The sequence below is a fragment of the Megalobrama amblycephala genome, linkage group LG14, assembly GCF_018812025.1.
Source record: "Megalobrama amblycephala isolate DHTTF-2021 linkage group LG14, ASM1881202v1, whole genome shotgun sequence".
NCBI classification, from domain to species: Eukaryota; Metazoa; Chordata; class Actinopteri; order Cypriniformes; family Xenocyprididae; genus Megalobrama; species Megalobrama amblycephala.
This window is the reverse complement of record NC_063057.1, coordinates 12,219,429-12,245,481: the sequence shown is the minus strand read 5'-3', so window position 1 is coordinate 12,245,481 and position 26,053 is coordinate 12,219,429. Positions and strand designations below refer to the sequence as shown.

General features: G+C 40.8%; 1 protein-coding gene across 5 annotated transcripts; it reads right to left on the bottom strand.

Annotated features, from left to right (window-relative positions):
• Window positions 1-1,174: 1,174 nt before the first annotated feature.
• dyrk2 (dual-specificity tyrosine-(Y)-phosphorylation regulated kinase 2) lies at window positions 1,175-23,948 on the bottom strand. 5 transcript variants are annotated; one of them, XM_048155018.1, is made up of 3 exons: window positions 23,929-23,948; window positions 9,661-9,791; window positions 1,175-5,874 (listed from the first exon to the last, which is right to left on the bottom strand). In XM_048155018.1, exon 3 carries the CDS (start codon window positions 5,851-5,853, stop codon window positions 4,282-4,284), a length of 1,572 nt encoding a protein of 523 aa, XP_048010975.1. In that variant the 5' UTR covers window positions 5,854-5,874; window positions 9,661-9,791; window positions 23,929-23,948; the 3' UTR covers window positions 1,175-4,281. The 5 variants fall into 5 exon arrangements, with proteins under 5 accessions (XP_048010975.1, XP_048010971.1, XP_048010972.1 ...); XM_048155014.1 differs by lacking the exon at window positions 23,929-23,948 and adding an exon at window positions 18,738-18,760; XM_048155015.1 differs by lacking the exon at window positions 23,929-23,948 and adding an exon at window positions 10,351-10,771.
• Between the last annotated feature and the right edge of the window lie 2,105 nt (window positions 23,949-26,053).

Genomic DNA, 26,053 nt, shown 5'->3' with positions numbered 1-26,053 from the left:
ACAGTCCTGAGATATTTCTGTAGATTTATCAATAATGCTGACATGCGCAGAAGTTCTCCTCCCCCAGTTTTATTAGCCATTAAGCCATTGCTAATATTCATAAAAAATGGATGAACGGTATTATATTGAACTATCAAACTCAAATGTTGCCTGCAGATGAACTGCCAATCTGAGGATCCTGGGAAGATCAGTAACATTGCAAAATTGTATATGTACCTGAATGTGGACTACTGGATGCCCAGATCCTTTTGCAGCCCTTTTAACAGATATTTTTTTGATAACAATTCACCAAATTTATGTGCTGTGTTGCCAACTATTTTCAATGGAAAGTAGCTAAATGTTGCAAAATGATGCGCCGACTGTCGTGCTCACATACTGTATTTTGATATATTCAAAACATAGCCAAATATCCAATTAAGCTGTTCTCATTCTCACCAAGAATGATAACCATAATTTTACCAACAATAACTGACGGTAACAGACTGTTTATTTTAAATTCACTCTGTGAACAGTCGGATGGATTTTGATTTGCTTTCATTGTTTTTATCATTCATCAGCTGAGAAGAAACGCTAAAAAATATGCTCTAAAAATATTGTTCTTCTGTGTTATTATAGTTGTGGTGTTGAAGTTAGAAAGATTTTTAAAATGTTATGGTTGTAGTTATCGTTATTAGTGTGAACTGGCCTTGTTCAAAGTCAAAGCCACAATAGTGTTTTTTCATGGCTCAGTCCTTATGGTGATGGAACCATCAACCCTTTGGTTACTTCCCTTAAAAGGATAGTTCACCCAAATAAAAATTTGCTGTTAGTTTACTTACCCTCAGGTCATCCAAGATGTAGGTGACTTTTGTTTCTTCAGTAGAACAGTAAAGAAGATTTTTAGCTTGATGAAGATTTTTAGTGATGGCACCCATTGACTTCCATTATATGAATCACAGAGGACCATGGTTTCAGCTTAAAAATCTGCTTTACTGTTCCTCACCTGCATCTTGGATGGTCTGAGGGTGAATAAATTAACAGCAAATTTTCATTTTTGGGTGAACTATCCCTTTAAGCAGTATCTGTTATACCACCCTTTGCTAATGTGTGGTCAAACACTGAAAGCATTCTGATCTGAACTAAAATACAGAACAAACTTAGCTTTTAGTTTCTTAAGATGTCACCACAAACCGCGTTTTGTAAAGATGGACATTAAAACTTTTATTATTAATATATTCCAGCCACACAATAAAATGTAACAAATGATCACTAGAAAAAAACCTCTTCTTCCATCAGCTGTACAATACATACAGTATCATTAAACTGGCCGCCAACATTAAACTCCCACTACAGCAATATATGTAGTGTTTTCAGCAGCATTTCACAAAATTAAAACATTATACATATGTACACATCCACATCGAATTCTCAACAAATTCACATATGTACAGTACATTTCTGTGGCTGAAAATAAACATGTCAACTTTGTTCCTCTGTTAAAGATTTGTTTTTAAAAAACGAAGCTGACAGTGGGTAGCTAGATTCAAGAGTTAGGGCATACATTTAAAAACGGTAAAAAGCATCCTTTTAAAATGTAACTTTCAGCCATGTAGTTTGATTTTCCCCAACAATGCTACCACTGTATTGCACACTAGGATGACAACTGACTCACTGGATTTCATAGGGTTGCAGTTTTTACTGCTCAAAAGATACATCCAGCCATGTCAAGTAACAAGAGGTTTGGAGGTATGCTACATCTGTCAGACATTTTAACAGGTGATGTGACTGTCTAATAGAGCTCAAGCATCCTTCCCTCTCAATAGAAGATTATCATTCTCAAGACATGCTCTTGAGTGGCTTGAATGGCCTCTTGATCAGGTAAAAAGAGAAAATCTGGCTTCTTTTCCCACATAGCCACTAACACAGAAAGGAATGCACTTTGGTATGTACCAAATGCCCTGGATTCATAAAAGTACAAGAATATCACAACAGTCTGAGGTAAAATATTAAAATGTGTTCTTATTTCTATTGTAATACAATTAACCAAATGTATCTCCTTGAATACGTGTGATGTTAAGACAACATGAATGCAGTGGTGAAGACACTTGTTCTATGTCACTGTAGTGATTGTTGTCTCAAAGACATCCCTGGTGGAAATGGGCCCTAAAGTTATTTCTCCTCCCAAATCGTAGTAGAAAAAAGATGGAGTGTCTGAACTGCATGTACAACCTCTACAGTGTGGCCACTTGTTTCCAAGTCCCATTTAACGAGGTTTGGGAAGTATCTTTGGGCAATGCTCAAACATGTGCAAGAGAATCACCATGAGTTTTTCCTAAGTAAATGGAAGGGAGAACTGTTGTTTGGGGGGAAAAAAAATGAATGGCATTGATAACCAAAGGCACATTGTATTAAACCTAAGGGCACAATTATTCCACACTGCTGTCAATTCACAGAACAATAAAAAAGTGAAAAGTACATTGTGAAATGCTTGCTGATGTTGGCAGGTAACTTCTGCATTTGTAAAGCACTATGGGTGTCCAAAAGGGCCTGAGCCCCTGTGCAGTGTGCAGTAGGCCTGGTGGGCACTGTGCCAGCCTCTAGTGGGGGAGGAGGGAGGGATCAACATGAGCATTACAGCTTTGCTGGTCTCCCTGACAGCCCATAGTTTGACCTCCTTCCACATCCCCCAATCCATGACTGGCTGAAAGTAAGCAGGACTACCTCCTGCTAGAATAGGATTTCAAAGTAGTGGCAGATATATTTTTTGTGCATTACACCGTAAATCAATCCATTGATATACAAGCCACATTCAGGCCACTTGTTCCACCTATATTAGCTCTTCATTGACACAATAAAATGAAATAAATAAGTTAAACTTACTAATCTTTTACACCCATGTCAGTCAAATTATTCTTTCAATGTCACAAATGCTACAAAAATGGCCAGTCTTTGTGTTCTAAAGTCTTTTTCAAATCCAACTGTTCTGGATTTGAGGGAAAAGTGTTATTAATAACTTATTTGTAACATTATTTATTATCAAAAAGGGAACAACCTTTAAGAATTTTAACTCTGGCCTGATATTAGCAAGTCCACACAATGATAATGTAACAAAATGAAGGTATGCAATGTTGCCATCTGTATTGTCTTAGTGGTTATAGATTTGATTCGAGACTTGATTCATGACACACTCTGTCATAACCTTGTCCATCTAAAATATTTATCTTGCTTGCATTCAAGTAAATGCAAAGTCCTGCTTTTCTATTATTAAATTCTTAGTCCTAGTCACTGCAAAAAAGCATTCATTTTAGAGACGAGACAAAAAACAAGCAAACAAAACTAATTCTAGACCCTAATCTGCAAAATCTGCAAGTCTTCACTCAGCTGATTAAACAACACTGTTTTGTTCCATAAGTGTTACATTTCAAGATATATAAAAAACAATAAATAAAAAAGGTAAAGCACCAAAGTTTTTTTTTTCCTTCCAGGACAGTACAATGTCAAAAGCAACTCTTCCAGCGAATAGCTTATAATTACATGAACATACACCTGTCAAGTACTGCTGAGTATCGTCTCCATTTAGCCGCATAAATTCCTTTAAACTTGCCATCAATCTAGACACTCTCTCTTTTCCTCATTTAATGTTTTAAGGAATGTCAAGAGATTTATAGGCACATACCACGTCTATCATGTAAACATTGTTCCTTTGCTACCTCATAACAGTCTGCAACATCCATTCTCCATTTTGCCTGTTTCTCTTACATAGTCTCTTAGATTTTGTTATAACACTCTAATCTTGATATTGACAACAATTATGCTGAAATGCAACAGGTCTCAGATTGCATAACTTTTAGTAAAATGCATTTTAACCCTCATCCCTTAACACACTATTTATATGACAGGATCTGAGGGTGGTGATTAAAATTTTAGAAGCACACAAAACAATGTATCCTACCATTACTTCATTGTGGCAAGGCCATTTACTTTTTATGCTACAATATGTAGGTATTAAACCAAAGTGGGACTTTTTGTTATTATAGACCAGATTGTATGAATGCTCCTTCAAAGCAGCATTCAGCAAAGCCCTGAGATAAAAACTTTAAAGTGTTGTTCCCCCTTTCTTGGCCATTTGAGCTTTCCTAGAAAAAAAAAAAATCCAACCAAAGGTGCTACGAAGCAGTTCATTAATGGTGTATATGCATTAATGACTCTCTTTCCTAAAAATCCCACGCTTCTGAATGCTCAGCTTTCCAATATCAATAACAATTTCCAATATCATCATTTAAAAGGAAAAAAAAGTAGTGTTCAGCTGACTAATTTTGGCAACACTGTCCTTTGTTGTATATTCCCATTGGCATCAGTCATTTGTGCCAAGTTAGTCCTTAACTTTGTGGCTGAGCCAGAAGGGGGAGGTAATTTGGAGATTGAAGTTATAGCACCAGTACCCTCAGTGATCCGCTTTACGGTGGTTTTCTCCCCAGTGGGAGGTTTTGGCAAGCGTCTTCTGAGCCATGGGTGGCGGAGGGCCTGACTAGGGGTCATACGCAGGGACGGGTCCCACTCTAGACACTGTTTGAGAAAGTCCAAGAAGAGGGGGTCATCACTGCCTTTAAGTGCTGTCACCCAGTCCCTGCTGCCTGGTGGACCTCTGAGTTTGCCCCTACGTGACCTTCCCCCATTCAACACCACTGAGCCATCAGGTAAGGTCGTGACTGTGCAATAACGAGGATATCCCTTCGAACTGATAAAATTTTTTGCTCTCTTGGATGAATCCAGTAGCTTCTGAGAGGGCATACCCAACAGCTCTATGACACAGGCTAGTTGGTCCCCTTCATCTTCTCCAGGCAAGAGAGGGTACCCTGTAAGTAATTCCGCTAAGATACAGCCTAAGCTCCACATATCAATTGGCATCCCATATCGAGCACCCAGAATGACCTCTGGGGCCCTGTAGAAGCGTGACTGGATGTAAGTGTAGACCCGTTGATGCTCATAACAGCTGGAGCCGAAGTCGATCACTTTTATCCCACTGCGACCCTGCTGCTTCAGAAGGATATTCTCAGGCTTGAGGTCGCAGTGAATAATTCTGTTCTTGTGCAGGGAGTCCAGACACTGCAAGATGGAGTGTGCAAACTTGCGCACTAGTGGCAAACTAAAGCCCTGAAACTTGTTTTTCTTGATGAGCTCATAGAGGTTCATGCTGAGCAACTCAAACGTCATGCAGATATGGTTGCGGAATGTAAAGTTCTCCAGCATGTGGATGACATTCATGGTGGAGTCCTTATCCTGCTTGCGCAAATGTTCCAGAATGCGAATTTCCTCAGCTGCTTGGCGATGGAATCGCTTTTCGTTACGCACCATTTTCAGGGCCACCTGCTGGTGGTTCTTGTGGTCGTAGGCCTTCACCACCTGGCCAAAACTGCCTTTACCAATAACCTTTAGTACCTCATACCTATATGATATATGGTCATGGGGCACATGAATGTAGGAGCCCTGATCATCGTCATAACCTCCATTGTTAGACCCCCCAACTACACCTTGTCTTTTCTTCGCATTTGGACCTATAAAATAGATCTCGGGGTAGCTGAAGATCTCTTGGTGTTCAAACACTGAAAGCTTAGACATGTACTGTTTCATGGCCTGCTCAGGAGTCAAAGGCGCTGGCTTAGGTTTGCTTTCAGTTGATTTGATGGAAGTTGAGCTGCCTTGTCGACACTGGCTGCTTTCTTGCTGCTTCTCCGGCATGGCCAGACCTGCTCTACCTACAGGTGTCAACCCGTTGGGTTGTGCAGTCAGCACTGTCCGTTTGTTGCTGTTCTCCTCAAACAGCTGTTGAACGTGGATCTGCTGGTGATTCCCGACGTGCAGATGGTCATTCATTGTGTGCTTATTGCCTCCAGCCTGGATAAGGTAAAAACAAAAGCAAGAGGCATAATTTGAGGATTGTTTCCCAAATAAATTAAGGACACACAGCTGATAATGCATACATTAGATTTGACATACAAGAGACAGCCATAGAACCTTTTAAAGGTACTGAATATCCAAGCCATTCCAACCCTGTCAATCCTGGCAGAAGTATCCTAAGTCTGGTCTACTGTAGCAAGCAAAATATTCAAAGCAGCCTCTCAACATAGTGGAGGGTGGAAGGGAGGTCACTCCAGGCTAAATTGTTGTAAGAATGACTAACATTTTTTCCATGATTCTCTACAACAGACGTGCAAAAATTTCATTCCATGTTTATTTGCATACATTATTAATTAAATTAGTAACATGACAGGTCCTGCTGGTTTGTATAATTTACTTCACTATGTTACATAACTGGTCTAAGAGATTTGGTGTCCAAAGTGTGGTGTAATTTCTTAACCTATACATTCAAATGCTATTTGATGTTAGACAATATCTTGTTTTTAGCATGTGGAATTCAGCTATGAGAGACTTGGAAGATTTTTTGTTGTTTATTTAAAGACATTAGACATGAATTTCCTGCTTTCCTGAATCTCCTACCCTGCAAGATGCTTACTTCCTTGATAATGTGATTACCTCTAGATCTTGTTGTTACAAGGACATCCTGTTGCTTCAGTCAGATGTTTGTGGCAACCTTCTCATTTTTCACAAAAACATAAACTCTTAAACCTTTGAACACGACTCCCCTTGACATGACTGTTGTCCTGTTATTTCAGCCAGATAGTTTTAATGGTTTAGTGTTTATTTTTGTGTTTTAAATGATAATGCTCATGATCCACTTAACTGTGCTTTATTGTCTATTCTCAGCCTTTTCAGATTCACATGCAGAGAGAGTGATAATCTCCAAGTGTACATAACATATCAGGGCAATACAAGACTTCAGATATTTACAGTTCTTTTAATCTCAATGCATCTCTAATCCCCAGATGTCTAGTGCTGATGTTTCTACACCTCTGGCTGAAGATTAAGAGCAATACCCTTTGAACTCTAAATCCAAAGGCTCTGATACAATCTGCTCTAAAAACATTTAAAATACAGGCAGATTTTTTTTCCTTTGGCCATGTCTCACACATGACTAGCAGTGTCAATGATGTCCTGCTTAATGGCAAGCCTCTAGTTTAGAAAACTGTAGAAAACCATTCAAATATAAATGTAACCAATATCTAATCTTAAATCAATAAACCAATATTTAGTGTCACAAAATAAATCACACCATTTTAAATAAGCAGGACAGTCTTAATAATTTACCAACCATCATAAAAGTAAATACTTTCTACAGGAACAATGTCTGAAAATTGTGTACAGCTCCTGCAGACAGTATCACACGAACTGACTACTGAGCTCATCCACCATACACAAGATTAATGAGATTTAAAATTCGCCTCTAGGAACTAAAAATGAATCTGAATAAAGCTTTAATTTCAACCTTTTGTTGTACTTGGTCACCCTGCTGGTTAATTCAAACAGGATCTGAACAGGTGGGAGGTCGTGGAAAATGCATGCTTACTGACAGCTGTAGAGGACACAACTGGAGCTGAACAAAAGACACATTTGGTCTGTGGAATATAGTGAGCATGGCAATCATGCTAATGCTCAACTACTCTGCAAAATATACAAAATAAAATACGGCTTGAGAGGAGTTCTAAAAGGCTGTGATTCAACTGGCCTTAATGATGTTAACTGGACTGAAAGGTATGAGACTCAAATTTAACACCAAAAAATAAAGAATATAAACATAAGAATAAGTATTGCTGTCCTTGTAATTATGTCTTCTTACATGAGTGGCTGGCCCATCTAACACTTTTGGCATATAACTGGAAGTAACCTTCCAAATAGCTACATATATATATATATATATATATATACACAATCAGCTCTAATTTGTTGATGTAATGTGTTACATAACCAAGTAGGAATGAGCCCAACATACTGCCCTTCAAAATCATTACTGTTAACTTGAGCATCATCACATCATAGCTCATCCTGACATCTAATCACCATGTAAGTATTAAGCGAGAGCAAGGTGGAATTTATAATTTCCAGTAAGCTTATTTCCATCTTATTTTGCATCTGCAGAAACCTGAAAAAGTTCTCATTGGAAGCAATGTCTTCAATCAATAATCACAATTTTATTTTATTTATTTTTTATTCACTGAAATAAGGCATAAAGAAATTCATATACTTTCATCTTAGCATAGCAATTAAATGTCATTAAATATATATGTTGATTGAAGAGCTAGATTTGCAAATACAATGCTAAGATGTGGCAGGAATTCTGTCTTGTAAGACTATGCACACATACAAATGTGCCTACCATGCGAGTCTGTGTCTATATTAACCCATATTAGAATGACGGCTAAATAAAGAATTCACAGCTACTTAGTCATAAATGGCATTGATCCAATTATTTTATTTAATTCAGTGATGATGTGTCAAATACATTTACATAAACTGCAATTCTTTAAACATTACTAATAAACTAATTATTTCATTGTTGTGCATTGCATGGGTTTTAGCAAACTGAATGATTTTTCGCTGTTTTTTTTATTCCTACACCATGGAAAACACCTTGCCGTGCAGGCTCAATGAATTAAGGTTTTGGACGAATAGCTTTAAATAAGGAAATTCACAAGATGACAGATTTCTGGTGTGCCTGTTGGCTTCAACACTGATGGCCTGAGTGTTTCCCATCCCCCACAAATGGCAACATCTCAACACAATACAAAAACCAATGACTCTGAGAGAGCCACTGGTCATTACTACTGCTCAAATCTGAATGTTTTTCACCGTTTAAACTGATATTCCATGCCTTTCCTCAAAATTAATATTTTAATTTATCAAAACAAGGGTTTAAAACATGCATTTTGGTTTCCAACATCTTGAAAATACTGTCAAAGTCTTCTTGCTACTGTCTCTTAAAAATGCATACCTTCCAAATACAGTGCACCATCAAATCATTACATTGTAATTCTTTATCCATATAAGACTCTTTTTTAGTCACTTACAATACAAGCAATGATGCGCATAAACAATACTCTGTGTCAAAAACAGGTTTGCAATCTGTAAATCATGGACCATTACTTCAAGGCCCTTAATAACACATGCTATAAAGCAGGGTTTTTCAAACGGGTGTTTGGGTGGCCCTCAGGAGGCCGCAACACAGTGCTAATGGGGTAGGTAGAAAATTTGAAAGAAAGAGAAAAAAGATTTTAATACATTTATTTTTTTTAAGGCTGTCAAACCTAATGTGTTAACTATAACTTTTATCTTGCTCACTGTAATTTGTAAGGAACCATTATCTGTAAAAATGCAGTAAACATTTATTGTGGAGCACACTAAATAAGTTCAAATTAGAGTGAAAATGTTTTTCTTCAGGAACTACCTCTAACATTAATCTAAAAGGGTAGGAAAACACACAGTAAGCTAATACAAAGTAAATAATTTCCAGATAACATTTAAAAAAAAAAAATGCTTTAGATTCAGTACATGTGACAAAAATATTATAATGTCATGCTCCAGACAGTATTAGTGGGTCTTTCTATATGAAGATACATAGCAACCTTTATTTTGGTCTTCGCCATTGATAAGTTTGAAAACCCTTAGTTCTTCAATTCATGCACTAGCCAAAATGTATGCTAAAATTGTGGCAAAACTCAGATTACGAGAACAAAGGAGGTATGCATTGTGGAAAGTGGAAAGTGCAAGCAAGAACGTAAATTTTACCGTGAGAGAGTTGCTGTTCCTGAGTGGTGGTAATGTGACGGGTGATGTGGCTTCAGTCCCTGCTCCAGCCCGGGGACCCCCTATGCCCAGTCCGGGGGAAGACTGTAGCTGGCAAATCTCACCCCCTTTGCCTGTGGAAAATAATAAACATGTATTCGAGAAATTGCTTTAACCTGTCAGTATTTTTAATAGGCAAAATATATAGTTAAAGGCTAGGTTGTCCAGAAAACTGTACGTAGCTCCGTTACATGTATCGATACATCAGATGTAGCCTATAAATCAAGTTAGAAATGTAAAGTGAATCAGAACGATATTTACACCATTTTAACAAACAAAAACCAACAGCACCACAACGAAAACCTTTTATACAGACAAACGAGCTATAAAACCCCCAATAAATCTAAGAGGCATTAATCCAAAGCGCTTGGTTTCTATATATAGTCGCTATAGCAACAGCAACAATTCATTAAATACAAGAACGGCCGACAACGGGTTTTTTAATGGTGTTTCCGGGGATTTTAGCTACTGTACTCAACCATATAGCCACCACGAGCAATAAAACGAAACGCTGCGAGCCTTACAAGCGTTATGGAGCATTTAAATCGGATAAATAATCCATCTCCACAATCCCATCCGGAGAATAAACGTGCCCGGCGTCGCCCTCTTAGATCCGGGAATTGGGTTCCTTACCAGTCGGGTAGACAGCAGTAGCAGCAGCGCAAGGTTTCTTGGTTAACATGGCCGCTGGAGAATCACACACACGCAGAAAAGCCACTTCAGAGTCTCTCCCCTCCTCCCTGTGATCACCCACTCTGACTGCTGCTACTCCAATCAGCTACATCCAGACCTGAGCAAGCCAACTCTAGGGGCTGCTTCCTCAAACGCTAACCGAATTCGCGTTATCATCGCTTGGAAACGTGCAAAACAAACAAAGGCGCTCGCATGGCTCTGTACTGCTCCGCACTTTTGGGCCTAGGAAATTCTGCACAACCCGTAGCATTCTCTCACACACATACAGTAACTAGGAATATACTTTAAACCGGTTTAGGGTGTTGTCTGGACTTATCTATCGCTCTCTTTCGCCTCCACCTTCTTTTCTCTCCCCTCCCAGTGCGGCAAGCCGTTTTTACATTTATATGAATAGTATCTATTAATGCAATAGTGGCTAATGTCTATTACAAACAAGGGCATAGATTTGGTTTGGACATTGGGGAGTGGGTTGCAGAGTGAACTTTTTTTATTTTTTATTTATCTGTATAGCATTTGTTATAAAAAAAAACAGCAGCCTATACATTTAGAAACACAACATGCCATCGGTGTAATTAATCTAATGGTGAAAAATCTATTCCCTTAACAGATTATTTATTTATTATTAATCCTTGCTGCTGTCGCCTTTGGCTTGCTTAGTTGGGGACACTTGACATTTGATATTCAACAGTGCTTTGATCCGCCTGCATTGACACCATTTTCTTTAAAAGCCGCTGTGCAGCCAAAATTAAATACCAGTTATCACTGTAAAGCTGCTTTGACACAATCTGCATTGTAAAAAGCACTATATAAATAAAGGTGACTGGACTATTAATTGTACAATAAGTTTTACCAAACAAAATTGACCACAGCGGCCTAACTGTTACTACAATAAAGCACGATACATTCTAATAAATGTTTTCTCCTTTTTTTCTCGTTGTCGTTGGGTCTTTTTATGTGAATGTTTTTATATTTGCCTTTCTCCATAGCATTTAATGAAGTAAGTTATCGATATAATAATGAATAATTTTAGTCACACATTTTCTCATTGGCGTAGTGATAAGAGCGGCTCGCGGAAATCTTAGCACTAGTCATAAAAGCTCAGAACGCATGTTGCATATAGTTAACAATTCTACATATGTTTCCATTAATCATGGTACATGGTACATGGTACATGGGGGGGGGGGGGGGGGGGTTAAAAAAAAAACATTCTGTATTTTTATGTAGTTGATTAAGAGAAGGTACTCCAACGAAAATGACTTGAATGCACTTGACGTCGTAAGCAATACTTCCCAACTTGTAAATACGAATTTCCCCAGAGGACTTGAACGCACCATATCAAAACAAGTTACAAAATTAGTAACTACTAGGCTAAAAACAAAAGAATAGGCCTACATGTTAAAATGGCTTGCCATACTCCCAGAGGACTCCCAGAGTCCACCAACCACATCCGAAGTAACAAATAGAGCACAAGTTCGCTTACACACCTGGTGCCACAGAGTTTGGTTATATATATGCATAGTGTAGGCTATATTTCATGAGATATCATTTTTTTCATGCTTTCAATCCTGTTCACATCATACACAATAAAAGCATACAATTTCAACTTTTGAGTTAGGTATTTCACAGAGAGTTGTCAAAAAACGAAAGTGCAGACTTTCTTGATTTCATGTGAACATTCTTACATTGGTGTGGTAATTAATTACATGAACAGAACTGTTTAATTCGAGTTTGTCCCTCTGAAAGATGATGCTTGTGTCAAATCTCTATAAAAGGTAACACCCAGAAATTGCCTTAAATACTAATAAATTATGTTGCCTTATCATTTGTAACTTTCTATTGGGTCTTATTGACCAACTGACCATTTCCCCCTCTCGTTACAAATGTTTTAGTAGGAATAAACACATAATTATTATGTTTAGCTTTGACACAGTTTTCATCTTTCAAGCCTTTCCTGTTGACATTGAAGAATGTTTTGTGTCCGTACATAAATGCATATTATATTTTCAATTATTAATTTCCTTTTACATTATCAGCACCTGTTATTTTGGCATGACAAATGAAATTACTGTCCACTAGAGGGTGGAGTGGGTGCAGCAACATTACAGCCTCCACTTACTGTACATTTAGTTCCCAAACAGGAGCTATGTAAATATTAGATTATGTTCTACGCAAAAGGCCTACGTTCACTAATACAGCTGCTGGTGAATCATTATAAAGACTACAGATAAAAATATAAATTCAGACATTCATACACTGTGTACAGAATTATTAGGCAAGTTGATTTTCTGATCATATTTTTTTTTCCAAGCACATTTTACCAATTCCAATCCACATCAATCTTAATAACTACTATTAATATTGTTTTTAATCATTTATAAGTGATATATAATTGTTCATGAAGGCTGGAAATGAAAAATGCCTTATATTCAGGTGTGCAGAATTATTAGGCAGGTTTTCTTTTACAGGCAAAATGAGCCAAAAAAGAGATTTAACTCAGACTGAAAAGTCAAAAATTATTAAATACTCATGAGAAGGACGCAATACTAATGCAATACTAGAAATTGCAAAGTTAAAGCATGACCAAGGGACAGCAAAATGTTCATTGGGTCAGCGGGGTCAGACAAAAACAGGTGGAAAAGAAAAGACACATGTTAACTGCAAAATAATTAAGAATTAAGGTGAAGAATTAAGTGTGAAACCATCAGGAACCCTTTAGTCTCCAGCGCCACCATTTTCCAGAACTGCAACCTACCTGGAGTCTCCAGAAGTGCAAGGTCTCAGGATCTCAGAGACTTAGGTTAGCTAAAGAATCCTAAAAAATGACCCGCACTTGATAAGAATCACAAGCTGAAGTGTTATAAAATACATGAAGACTGGGTTTTTATAGGCCTTATAGACAGACAGCTTGAGAGTGACTCCTGAAGGACCAGCACCACATCCTCTTGAACCACTCTTTGAAGAATTTATCTTCCAGAATCTGGCAGTAAGTTTTGGAAGATCATTTTTAGTCCATCTCTGCAAGACAGACATTTCAGGATAAGAGATGGACTAAAAGTGAACTCAAACACCTTACTGCCAGATTCTGGATAAACTGGTTCAAGAGGATGTGGTGCTGGTCCTTCAGGAGTCACTCTCAAGCTGTCTGTCTATAAGCCCTATAAAAACCCAGTCTTCATGTATTTTATAACACTTCAGCTTGTGATTCTTATTAAGTGCGGGTCATTTTTTAGGATTCTTTAGCTAACCTAAGTCTCTGAGATCCTAACACCTTGCACTTCTGGAGACTCCAGGTAGGTTGCAGTTCTGGAAAATGGTGGCGCTGGAGACTAAAGGGTTCCTGATGGTTTCACACTTAATTCTTCACCTTAATTCTTAATTCTTTTGCAGTTAACATGTGTCTTTTCTTTTCCACCTGTTTTTGTCTGACCCCGCTGACCCAATGAGCATTTTGCTATCCCTTGGTCATGCTTTAACTTTGCAATTTCTAGTATTGCGTCCTTCTCATGAGTATTTAATAATTTTTGACTTTTCAGTCTGAGTTAAATCTCTTTTTTGGCTCATTTTGCCTGTAAAAGAAAACCTGCCTAATAATTCTGCACACCTAAATATAAGGCATTTTTCATTTCCAGCCTTCATGAACAATTATATATCACTTATAAATGATTAAAAACAATATTAATAGTAGTTATTAAGATTGATGTGGATTGGAATTGGTAAAATGTGCTTGGGAAAAAAATATGATCAGAAAATCAACTTGCCTAATAATTCTGCACACAGTGTATACAGCATACATATCAAAGCATTTTACAGTGATTAGGTTATGTGATGTGATTGAATTTGTATTATCTTATCTATTCTTAAGAATCTTTAACAAGTTATTCATTAAAACACAATAACAATGATTGATCTTATTCCTCTGATTGACTGTTGTGGTTTTGGAGTATGTGGAGTTTTAACACAATGCAGATCATCCTATTTCAGTCTTTGGATAATGGTATAATGGTATAATAATGGTATCTGATATCCAAAAAGATATGATTTTGATAATGATTATGCACCCCTAACTGTGAATGTTTGGAGATGTCATCAGTTTCAGGCTCATTATTCATAAATGATAATATCATCTCAGTTTCATCCAACTAGGCCTGACAGAAAAAAAAATCTTGCACACCACTAAATATGAGGCAGTTCTTTTAGAGAGAGTCTTAACTTCCAGTCTCTAAAACAAACAAGAAATCAAGGTGCAGCATAAAGAATGTACTTGTAGTACACAAGTAAAATGCAAAATAAAATGCAAAATAAATACATGTCCATCCCCCCAGTGTTACGGTATGGTGGTGTAGAGATGAGGCAGATACGGATTTCCACAATAACAAAGAGCTTTAATCAAACAAAGGCAAGGAAACACCAAACATAACCTTAACACAACAGAGAACGGACAAGGAGTGCAGGGAGTGAGTGCAATATATAGGAGTGCTAACAATAGAGTCCAGGTGCAGGTGATCTGTGATGATGAGGAGCTGACGAGGGAAGTGAGTGCAGGTGAGGAGAACAGGAGGATCATGGGATATGGAGTCCAGGGGAACAAGGGATCTGTAACAGTACCTCCCCCTCCCGGTAGGCGCGTCCTCGCGCCGTGGATGTAACAACCGGGAGGGGGGCGGGCGCCCTGGAGACCTCAAACCGAAGCAGGGGGAGGAGTAGACTGGAGTGGAGGTCTCCAGGGCAGGCTCAAAAGCCATGGCGGGTCAGGAGCCGAAGGCAGCCATGGCGGGTCAGGAGCCGTGGGCAACCATGGCGGGTCAGGAGCCGAAGGCAGCCATGGCGGGTCAGGTGCAGCGGGCAGACATGGCGGGTCAGGTGCAGCGGGCAGACATGTAGCGGGCAGACATGGTGGGTCAGGTGCAGCGGGCAGACATGGCGGGTCAGGTGCAGCGGGCCGCCATGGCGGGTCAGGGACCGAAGGCTTCATGCCGTCAAGCCCAGTCGGCGCTGAAGGACCGACGGGAGATGGCGGAACCCAAGGCTCTGCCGACCGAAGCGCAGCCGGGGCTCCAGAAGGCCGCAGTTGAACACAGACGACAGACAACAGAGTGAACACCAGGGGGAGTGAGGAAGCCAACTGGAAACGAGGGACGGAGGGACGGAGCGGAGACGGAGGAGTGCAGTCCAGAGGGGAGGGCAGGCTGACGAGGGACCAAGGTGTGAACGGGGGCAGGATGGAGACTTGTGAGGCTGGAGGACTGATGGGCAACGGTGGAGACGAGGGAGGTTGGAGCCAGGGTGTAGGTAATCGCCCAGAGGTCCGAGGTGGAGATCTGGGCGAGGGGGCTAGAGGTGGAGGTTCAGTGTAAAGACAAATGGACGGAGGCGGGAGAGGGAGGCAGGGAGGGAAGACAGTCTTTGGGTTGGAGGATACAAACACACAGTTCATAGTAGGAGCGGCTGGCTCGGCGGCGGCTGGAGCTGAGGGCTCGGCGGCGGCTGGAGCTGAGGGTTCGGCGGCGGCTGGAGCTGAGGGCTCGGCGGAGACTGGCGCGGCTTGCTCGGCGGAGACTGGAGCGGCTTGCTCGGCGGAGACTGGAGCGGCTTGCTCGGCGGAGACTGGAGCGGCTTGCTCGGCGGAGACTGGAGCGGCTTGCTCGGCGGAGACTGGAGCGGCTTGCTCGGCGGAGACTGGAGCGGCTTGCTCGGCGGAGACTGGAGCGGCTTGCTCGGCGGAGACTGGAGCGGCTTGCTCGGCGGAGACTGGAGCGGCTTGCTCGGCGGAGACTGGAGCGGCTTGCTCGGCGGAGACTGGAGCGGCTTGCTCGGCGGAGACTGGAGCGGCTTGCTCGGCGGAGACTGGAGCGGCTTGCTCGGCGGAGACTGGAGCGGCTTGCTCGGCGGAGACTGGAGCGGCTTGCTCGGCGGAGACTGGAGCGGCTTGCTCGGCGGAGACTGGAGCGGCTTGCTCGGCGGAGACTGGAGCGCTTGGCTCGGCGGAGACTGGAGAACTTGGCTCGGCGGAGACTGGAGAACTTGGCTCGGCGGAGACTGGAGAACTCGGCTCGGCGGAGACTGGAGAACTCGGCTCTGCGGAGACTGAAGAACTCGGCTCTGCGGAGACTGGAGAACTCGGCTCTGCGGAGACTGGAGAACTCGGCTCTGCGGAGACTGGAGAACTCGGCTCGGCGGAGACTGGAGAACTTGGCTCTGTCCAAAAGTCTATAAGCCAGGCCACCTCACTTGGTGGCTCGCACAGGGTTGGAGCTGCAGGCTCGGAAAGGGCTGGAGCGGGCTCGTTCATCCCCTCAAATACAATTAAAATCCCCACAGGCACTGGAGCTGGCTCTGTGGGGACTGGAGCGGGCTCTGGAGAGACTGGAGCGGGCTCTGGAGAGACTGGAGCGGGCTCTGGAGAGACTGGAGCGGGCTCTGGAGAGACTGGAGCGGGCTCTGGAGAGACTGGAGCGGGCTCTGGAGAGACTGGAGCGGGCTCTGGAGAGACTGGAGCGGGCTCTGGAGAGACTGGAGCGGGCTCTGGAGAGACTGGAGCGGGCTCTGGAGAGACTGGAGCGGGCTCTGGAGAGACTGGAGCGGGCTCTGGAGAGACTGGAGCGGGCTCTGGAGAGACTGGAGCGGGCTCTGGAGAGACTGGAGCGGGCTCTGGAGAGACTGGAGCGGGCTCTGGAGAGACTGGAGCGGGCTCTGGAGAGACTGGAGCGGGCTCTGGAGAGACTGGAGCGGGCTCTGGAGAGACTGGAGCGGGCTCTGGAGACACTGGAGCGGGCTCTGGAGATACTGGAGCGGGCTTTGGAGAGACTGGAGCGGGCTCTGGAGATACTGGAGCGGGCTTTGGAGAGACTGGAGCGGCTTTCTTCCTCCTCCTCCGCTTACTGGGCCCAGTAGAGGAATGTGGGTCCAGCATGGGGCAGGCAGGGAGTTTGCTGGAGGGGTATGCGGAGGAAGCCGGAGGTTGACTGACTGGCCCGGCCAACCATGTTTCTGGATGGACTGGACGACAACACTTATCCTGAACCATGTCCACGAAGAATTTGGAACCATTTAAACACAAAATTAAATTGATAGTTTCGCTTAAGGAGAAACGAAAAACAGGTTCATCAAAACGGATAGTGTCATCATCCAATCCATCCAAAAACAGGGAGATCAAAACTGCTTCAGGCCAGTCAGACAAATAAGCGAGCTCAACGAACTCCTCCACATACCTCTCCAGCGAACGACCTACCTGCAGGAGCCCGATAAGGCGATCGCTGGCGGTCAGAGTGAGAGGCGTTGGAGGAGCTGAATCCAGGGACCCGGTGAAAGGCTCCATTTTTTTTTTTCCCGTGGAAAATCCGGTCGTTTTTAGGTCCGTTCTTCTGTTACGGTATGGTGGTGTAGAGATGAGGCAGATACGGATTTCCACAATAACAAAGAGCTTTAATCAAACAAAGGCAAGGAAACACCAAACATAACCTTAACACAACAGAGAACGGACAAGGAGTGCAGGGAGTGAGTGCAATATATAGGAGTGCTAACAATAGAGTCCAGGTGCAGGTGATCTGTGATGATGAGGAGCTGACGAGGGAAGTGAGTGCAGGTGAGGAGAACAGGAGGATCATGGGATATGGAGTCCAGGGGAACAAGGGATCTGTAACACCCAGGAAGCAAGCTAATGTAGTGTCACATGTCAGGCTGTGGTCAGAGGGGAGCAGGGTATGCTGGGATGGCTGTCATGGCATTTGTCACTGTGGTTACTGGGAAACATCAGTAAGCACTATGTAAGGAATTGGGCCTTTGATAACAGCATTGGGTCATTTTAAGTGGGGAGTGAAAGAAGAAGGGCTGATCATGGGTTTGTGTTAACTCTCACATCATTGCCTTGTAGTTTCTGATAGCGAGAAATCAAAGGGCTGTCAGAACCCATTTGCTGAGACATAGAACCCAATCACTGAGGCATAGTACTCGAGACTAAAAGCTGTGAAAGGACCTGCAGAAGTGTGATAGCAAGGAATCATAGGTGTTAAGTGCAGTCGAGTTCCTTGAGACACTGTCTGACTGACATGTAGTCCAACCAACCAAGATTTCTTATGTTTTAGGTGGTGGGTTTATCTGAAATATACCATAACAGACAACCATGAAAATAAATATATAAATGAATAAATAAAGGTGCAACAATCCAGAAATGGATGTACAGAAAACCCTAGAAATTCAAAAAAAAAATTACCAGACATAACTCAGTAAATAAAACAGAATATACAGTTCTGCTCACGGATGTCTTGTTAACTTGTTACTAAGTGCCACAAACAAAACTCAAAAATTTTCAAGTATTTGATGTCACTAACCTGGCAAACGTTTGGCAAATCCAGTGATTATTTCATCCTTAAAAGCACTCCTTGTATCAGCCCAGTATCTTGTAAACATGACTTTGTTTCAGGTGGACTGATTAAAAAAAATACTGTGCCCCCTCGCTCCCGGAAGTTGTGTAAAGCCAGCCAATCAGATTAGAACTGTCCAGACTGACAAAGTACTTCCTTGTTTTGTGAGCAATACGCATCAGATGGTTAGCGAACAGATTGTGGGCAGGCCGTCTGAGGCGCAGACTAGTCGGCTATGATAATGGATTGATAAAATGGTAGTCCCGTGCTTAGTACCATGATGTCTTGTTGTACTTACGCCATCAGCTTAGGGGGAGGATGCAAGCCTTGGTCTATATTTAGCTGCTTTGCTTTTAGAACTACTGGAGCATCCAGGCATTAGAATGGTGCTCTGGGAATGTGGTGATTCCAGACTGAGCTTTCTCCGCTTGGCAACATGCTCACTGAGGCACATGGATTCAGTAGAAAGCTTCTGAATATCTGGATAAATATGCAGCAAACATGGATAGATGGTTCTCACACCATCACCCAATACATTTTAATGTTAGATTGTAACATCATATGAGTTAATAAGCTTGCTTTTATACTTATAAGTTAAGCTTAATTTATGTCAACCTAAAATCGGAGAACAGTACATGTTGCTATAAGTGTACATACCACAAAATGCCCAGATTCACCATATAAAGCACTTTTCTGTACTAGTCATCTTGCTGAAATGACAAGAAAAAAGAAAAAGAAACACAAAAGCTGTCTGCTAAAAGCCCAAATGAACCAAAGATCCCAGTATATGTTCCCCCTTGTGACTAATTAAAGCATGTTTAACTTCACCTGCTCTGTTGTAACAATAATGAACTCTGCAGACAAAACACTTCATAAATATATCCAGTCCTGGGGACAGATAGTATGCACCTGAGAGTTTTCAACAGCACCCACACACACCTGAGAGTTTTTACTGTTTCCATCATGTTCCATCACTTAACAATAGACTATAAAAGGCACATCCTCATTCTGTACACTTTGTTCCAAAACCTAGTGAATGCATTGATGATGAACTATCCCTTTAATATAACATGCTGATATCAAACTCTATTGGAATAAATTGCCAGGAGTCAAGTATGTGTGGCACATGTGGTTGGTGCCTATGTAAAGCATTTAGAAATGGTTTACAAGGCAGCTGTCTTTATAGACAGAAGACAGTAAGAGATCTCATTAGATTTTGGAACAGAGCTTCAATATCCTTGTAGTGACAACAGACACAAACCTCTCATCAGTTATTAAATGACTCATCAGATGTACAGCAATTAATTAAACCCCAAACTCATTAGAGTACTCCTTCCTATTATATATGAACATATAATACATTACCCACCAACGTCAGGTACCAGTGCAGACACACTTAATAATAACTATTATATTCACTCTATTTGCATAAAGCTCAAAACAGGTGGCAGGTGTATCTCAGGGCCTACAAACGCCTATTGGCCAATTAGGATTTTGGACCAAAACAAAAGCACAGATGGCTGAAGTACCATTGCCATCTGGTTAATAATACAGTCAGGTTTATGAAATGAGCCTGTGTGCTGTTTAGTGATTTGATCTGTTGTCATCCCCTCACATCAATGGGAAAAAAATCAATAGATACTGGGGCCGGAGAGCTGTCTTGCAAATCAACACTCCACACAGCTTGGCTGATGAAAAAATCATGGATGGTTACGCAATAAATGAGTCATGTTCACACGTTAGACTATATTTGCATGCAGACTCCCTGCCCATGCAGACTGTCTGAGCAAATATAAACATGTGTTCGCATGAAAAGACAGGAAGTACTGTAAATATACCATCTTAGACAGATACTTCAGTATTGTTTGTAGGGAATTACCTCAACCCACTTCTGTGTACACATGAATTACCATTAAATATAATGCTTCAGATATTATTCTTGCTCAAATGTACCACAAAGAGTGTAAATGAATATGACTTGCAAGTGAAAATAAAGAAAAAATGTCAGTAGCTGAAATATGAAAAATATGTCACCTCATGACCTGATAATTCCAATTTTCAGGATAAAGTCTCAACACTGACATGTACAAAAAACACACTCACATTCTGTATTCGTTCACATTGTGTTCCTGTCTCTCTCTGTGTACATTACAGATCAGTCTCCCAAAGAAAGATGCCTGAGGCAATGAAGCATATTTTTATCAGCTCCGCTGTCATATATTCACCCACACTGCACATATTTAGCAGGGTTTATTTTTACAGCCATCTGGTGGATTCTTGTAGAAAAGCTCAGAAACGCCTCTGAAAATCATCAGCTTTGGCTATTCACAGCAGCAGTGAATCAAATATGATACATATATAAGATGAGAGGCAGTGACAAACAGACTTACGCTACAAAATGTCATTGTGCTTATAAATCACTGATTTTCACATGCTACTTCACACTGTTTTCTCATCATTTACTTACATATATGTCTGAGTTTTGCGTGAATGTATTAATGGCCAGAATCAAAATTCTTTCTCTGCACTTTAATAAGACATTAAAGCTTTCAAATATGAGTTTATTTTTTATATAAATTTTTTCATGAATGGGTATCTTTTTGTGCATTTGTGCATTGGATTCTCAGAGGCAGCAATAGCCACATTTAAATGGTTCAGTGCCAGCATCTCTAATTTCCAGTATTCCTTGCCTCTGACCCCCTCATTCCCAGTATTTCCTGCTTTTGGGATACCCTACTGGCCAGGGGCATGGTTTTGCATGCAGATGCAAGGCTATTCTGAAGAAGGGGGAGTTCATTATTGTACTTGTTGCCACATTGGAAACCCTGGCTGTATTCAAAGTCCTCTCTCATCTTAAATTCAGTCAAACGCTGCCTCTAGCATACTAAGCATTGTCACCATGGCTGCTGGAGCAACATCTGGCCTGTATAAAGTGTCCAAACGAATTGATTACAGAGGGAACTAACTAACAAAGGACACATTTGCCCTACTCTGTTGCAGTAATCCAGTTTGAGCCACTTTCAGAGACTCTGTACAGAACGATAGATTTCAGCACAACACGCTGCACATATGTTCTTTGGGCGCACGATAACATTGTGCTTGTTTAAATAGCACGTCTGTGTACTAATCTTGTGTACTCCGAGTAGCCCTTACACAGACTACAGAGACCAGTCCAAGACTGTGCAAATAATGTGTTGCCTGGCAACAATAAATCTCGATTATCGACCTGAATATCAGAGGCCTTGTTTACATCCCACAAAAGCCAGAGTTTACAAGGCAAGAACAGGTGTAGTTCAAGTTACAATTTGTTTTTGATATTTAAATTCATGGCTATTGTTGTCATGCCGGTGGCTGGTAACATGCCACCTTCTTTGGCATAGCTACAGTGGCATAGCTCACACAAAAGAAGCCCAAGGCTCTTGGCACATCCATTTGATTGATGATGCTGAAGGCTCAATTACCCAAAGTGTTGTTCTTACAAACAAGGTTAACTACAGACCTGTGGACCAATGAGCTCATTAGAAGAGTGATGAATAGAGTAGAAGATCCAATCACATGATCTCTCACTGCGGGGGTGGAACTAGCATGCGAGTTCCATCTGCACAAATGAAAAAAGACACCAGACCCTCAACCTGAGATGCAGCATCACTTTTTAAATATCCCCCACTGCTGTCTAACTGCCACTCTTCACCGATGTTCGTTGGATGTTTTGTTCATTGTACAGTAACAATGGCTATTGAGAACAGTTGAACAAAACATTAAAAAAACATCAATGAATAGTGCCAGTTAAACAGCAGTGTTTAACTGGCACTCCTTCCCAGACAGGTAGGAGCTCTATGCTATCTATACACACTGAAAACTGCATGCACTACACAGAGCTTTTGAATGAATCCATTCATTCATAAAAAAATAAGCAAAATTCCTCTAGCCTGAGGGAGAGCAGAAATTGGCATCCATCAAACTAACTTCCCTCGGCAGCAAAGCAAAAGAACAACCCAGCTGACTACAAACTCAGTACTTCGGTGTCAGGTGGGAAGCCGCTGAAATGCTTCAATGAAGCAAATGAAGAGACACTGCTAGGATATGAAGTACCACAGCCATTCCTGCTGGGGTAAAAAAAAAAAGCTTTGAATTTCCTACAGCTGTGTTTACATTCTCATTCACTCCACCAGAGAAACCATGATGTAGTTTAATGTGCAGTTTTGGTCACAATGATGATGTGATCACAGTATAATTAACCGGAGATAAACATGAGGTGTGGCACCCTTTTGCTCTTTTGTTATCTCATTATTTTACTTTCGGTCTGAGGGGTGGACAATGTCAGAGTCTTATCTGATGCTCATTTTTTAGCAAACAAGAATGAAGGCAAATATTTAACCTCATGCACTGAGAGTGACATAAAAACCGAAGAAAATTTGATATTTAAACATACAGTGACTGGAGACTCACTTACTAAAAACTGGATAGCTCCTTAGCTAGCATTTGCAAGCATCAAACAGTAGCTTTGCTCCCAATATGAAGGCTGGCCTCCTCAGATACCTTGTTTTTTTTTGTTTTTTTTACAAAATTCTAAGGAAGCCTCACCAGAATACAAAGCAACAGAATACAAAGCATACAAAGTAGCTAAAATGGTTTCAAATGATAAAAATTGACTCTAGTACTATATGCTACTCATACCTATTTATGTTTACTATCACACAGTCCCTCTCATGTTGCCTGTTTAAACTCTATCAGTGGAATCTCCAAAGAAAATTTTTGTATGATGTCTGTAGTTGTTGCCCATGTAGGTGGTCACAAATCAGCTTATGTGGGCAGCAAGAAGCTCACTAGGTTTTGTAGAAAAGCTAATCACACTGCTAAGTAATTCAACTTTAGATTATTTTATCTTTATCAAAGAAAGATACTTTGTCTCTCTCTCATCTCCAGTAAAGTTGACGGTTTCTGCCTTTGTGAGTTCTAGTGTGATGGAGCTCTCAATCTTAATGGTTAATCTCATTGGTGTAATAAGGCAGAATTTCTAATCTTCTGCTCTTGCTTTTTCCCAAGAGAGTCATAATGATTTCTGTTTCAGTGCTGCCTAATTTGAAATTCACAAATTGACACCAAGTCTATTTATTAAAACCACCTCTATTATGCTCCATTTCTGTTTAAAACTTACCTTAAAAGATGTATCTCTGATGCAATATTGTTAGTGAAGGCTTTAAACACAGGTCATCACATTCTTCACTGATAGACATCGACCGTCTCCATCCAGCTAACAATCCAACCAGTTTCCTGTTCATTCTTCACTTCTGTTTAAAATGTGTCATTACGTGGAAGAGAAGACAATAAAAGACACATTTGCGGCAGCTGATGCGGTTTGGGCCCCATTGGATTTTAGATCTCTGTAATTATGAGGCGCTTGAGACTTGTTACCTCAAGTATATGATCACCCAAAGCCTTCTGTTAGCCAAGCTCACAAGGCCAGGGCATGAGTAGATGTGTGACAAAGTAAAATTACACTGCTTAATAATTGATGGGGTTGAAAACGAAATTGTGTGTGCGTGCTAGAAAGAGAAAGACGCTCAGCTTGACTCCACCTTCCAAAGTAATGAGTACTGTCACTCTGTAATTGATCCGTTGTATGATCCGCCCTTTTCTGGGTTTGATCTTCCACGACCCAACACTACAGCTCTATTTTCAAAGTACATGAAGAGACCTATACTCTGTATCACACTGGTTAAACAACAGGATTAACGATCTCTCCATCAGCACTCATTCAGTCAAGAGAAACATATACGTTCCCTTATAAATGACAGCAAAGATTCTGTAGAAAAAACTAGGCTATTTTCCATTATTATTCCATTATTATCATATTGTGTGATTTTGTGTGATCTGGGACACCTAACTTCTTTATATGTCTGCTAACATGCAATTTATGTTAGCATTATTATATTCTAGAATGGTTTAAGTCTCTTAGTCACTCCTATTCAGAGCGACTTACAAATACAAATTCTAGTATGAACAACCTATTATAGAGTCAACACCAATTTTGTAATATGTCAGCATTCATTGACTGACATGACAGTACAAGTGTTCTTAAAAGAAATTCAAAAATGTCAATTCTTTCACCTTTGCTCATCTCGACACTCGTGATGGAATTTTAATTTTGTCTGGTGTTGAAACATATTTCAAAACAAGACTTACCTACTGACTAACAAAAAATATAATTAAAAAGAAGCATAAAAATAGCTATTATCACAATATCACTATCTCAAATACCATTGATCACAATATCAGTCACTAAAACTAAGTTGCTGCTGCCAGTCACTCCTTACAATTATGACCCTTGGTGAGCAGAAATCAATACTGCCTTCCCATAATGCTTTACAGCTTCTGTAGACTGTTATCTTATTCTTTATCACTTTAATAATTATACAGTCCGCAGATATTTTGTCATCAGACTTTCCCATATTACATGCCCCAGGAAGAAGTTTACACTATAGCTTATATAAACAACCAGGTACAGTTAAAAATGGTGTTGCAGTCAGTGACAAAAATGAAACCCAAACAGCTTTTCTAACCTAATATTCTCCTCACTGCCCCATATAACAAACACTGGATCAGTTTAAAATGACATAACCTAATGGAAAGTTCAGAATGTTCTACCGCCACTAATTAATGTCTTTGAAAAGAATGAAAAGAAAATAATCTACAGTCTATACCAAATAAACAGCAGAACTGTCAGATAGACCAGAGTCTTATTCATGCATGTGAGTTTTTTTTTTTTGGATCATCCTGAGCCTATACTGGGTGATCATGGAGCAACTTTGAGCAGAAATAAAAATAAGCAGAGCTTTAGGACTCTCTTGACTTTCTCTGACACTTTCAACAATATGAGAGCCAAAAGAAACATTAGTGTTTGGGAGAAATGTGATTTACCTAAAGAATGAAAGCTCCCCATGGCCAGTTGTGTGTGGTACTGATGCTCCTTCACACTAAATGGACATAAATCTACACCGCCTGGTGGCCATTTTGTGGTGGAAAACTAATCACTTCCACAACATGGACACTTTATTCACCAGAACAAATTCAGTAACTACATAAATCCCATGAGAGGAATGGAGGGTTTTCATGCATGCCACCCGAGCTGCTCTCTGCTTCTCAAGTTACGCTATTAAATGCTGGAGGGTTGCTCATATAAGAGCATTAATTTCAAACCCAAGACATTTGTTTTGTAAAGTTCATAGAAATGCACAAACTGCCTATACATTTTTCCCCAGTGATCCTTACCCAACCGTCGT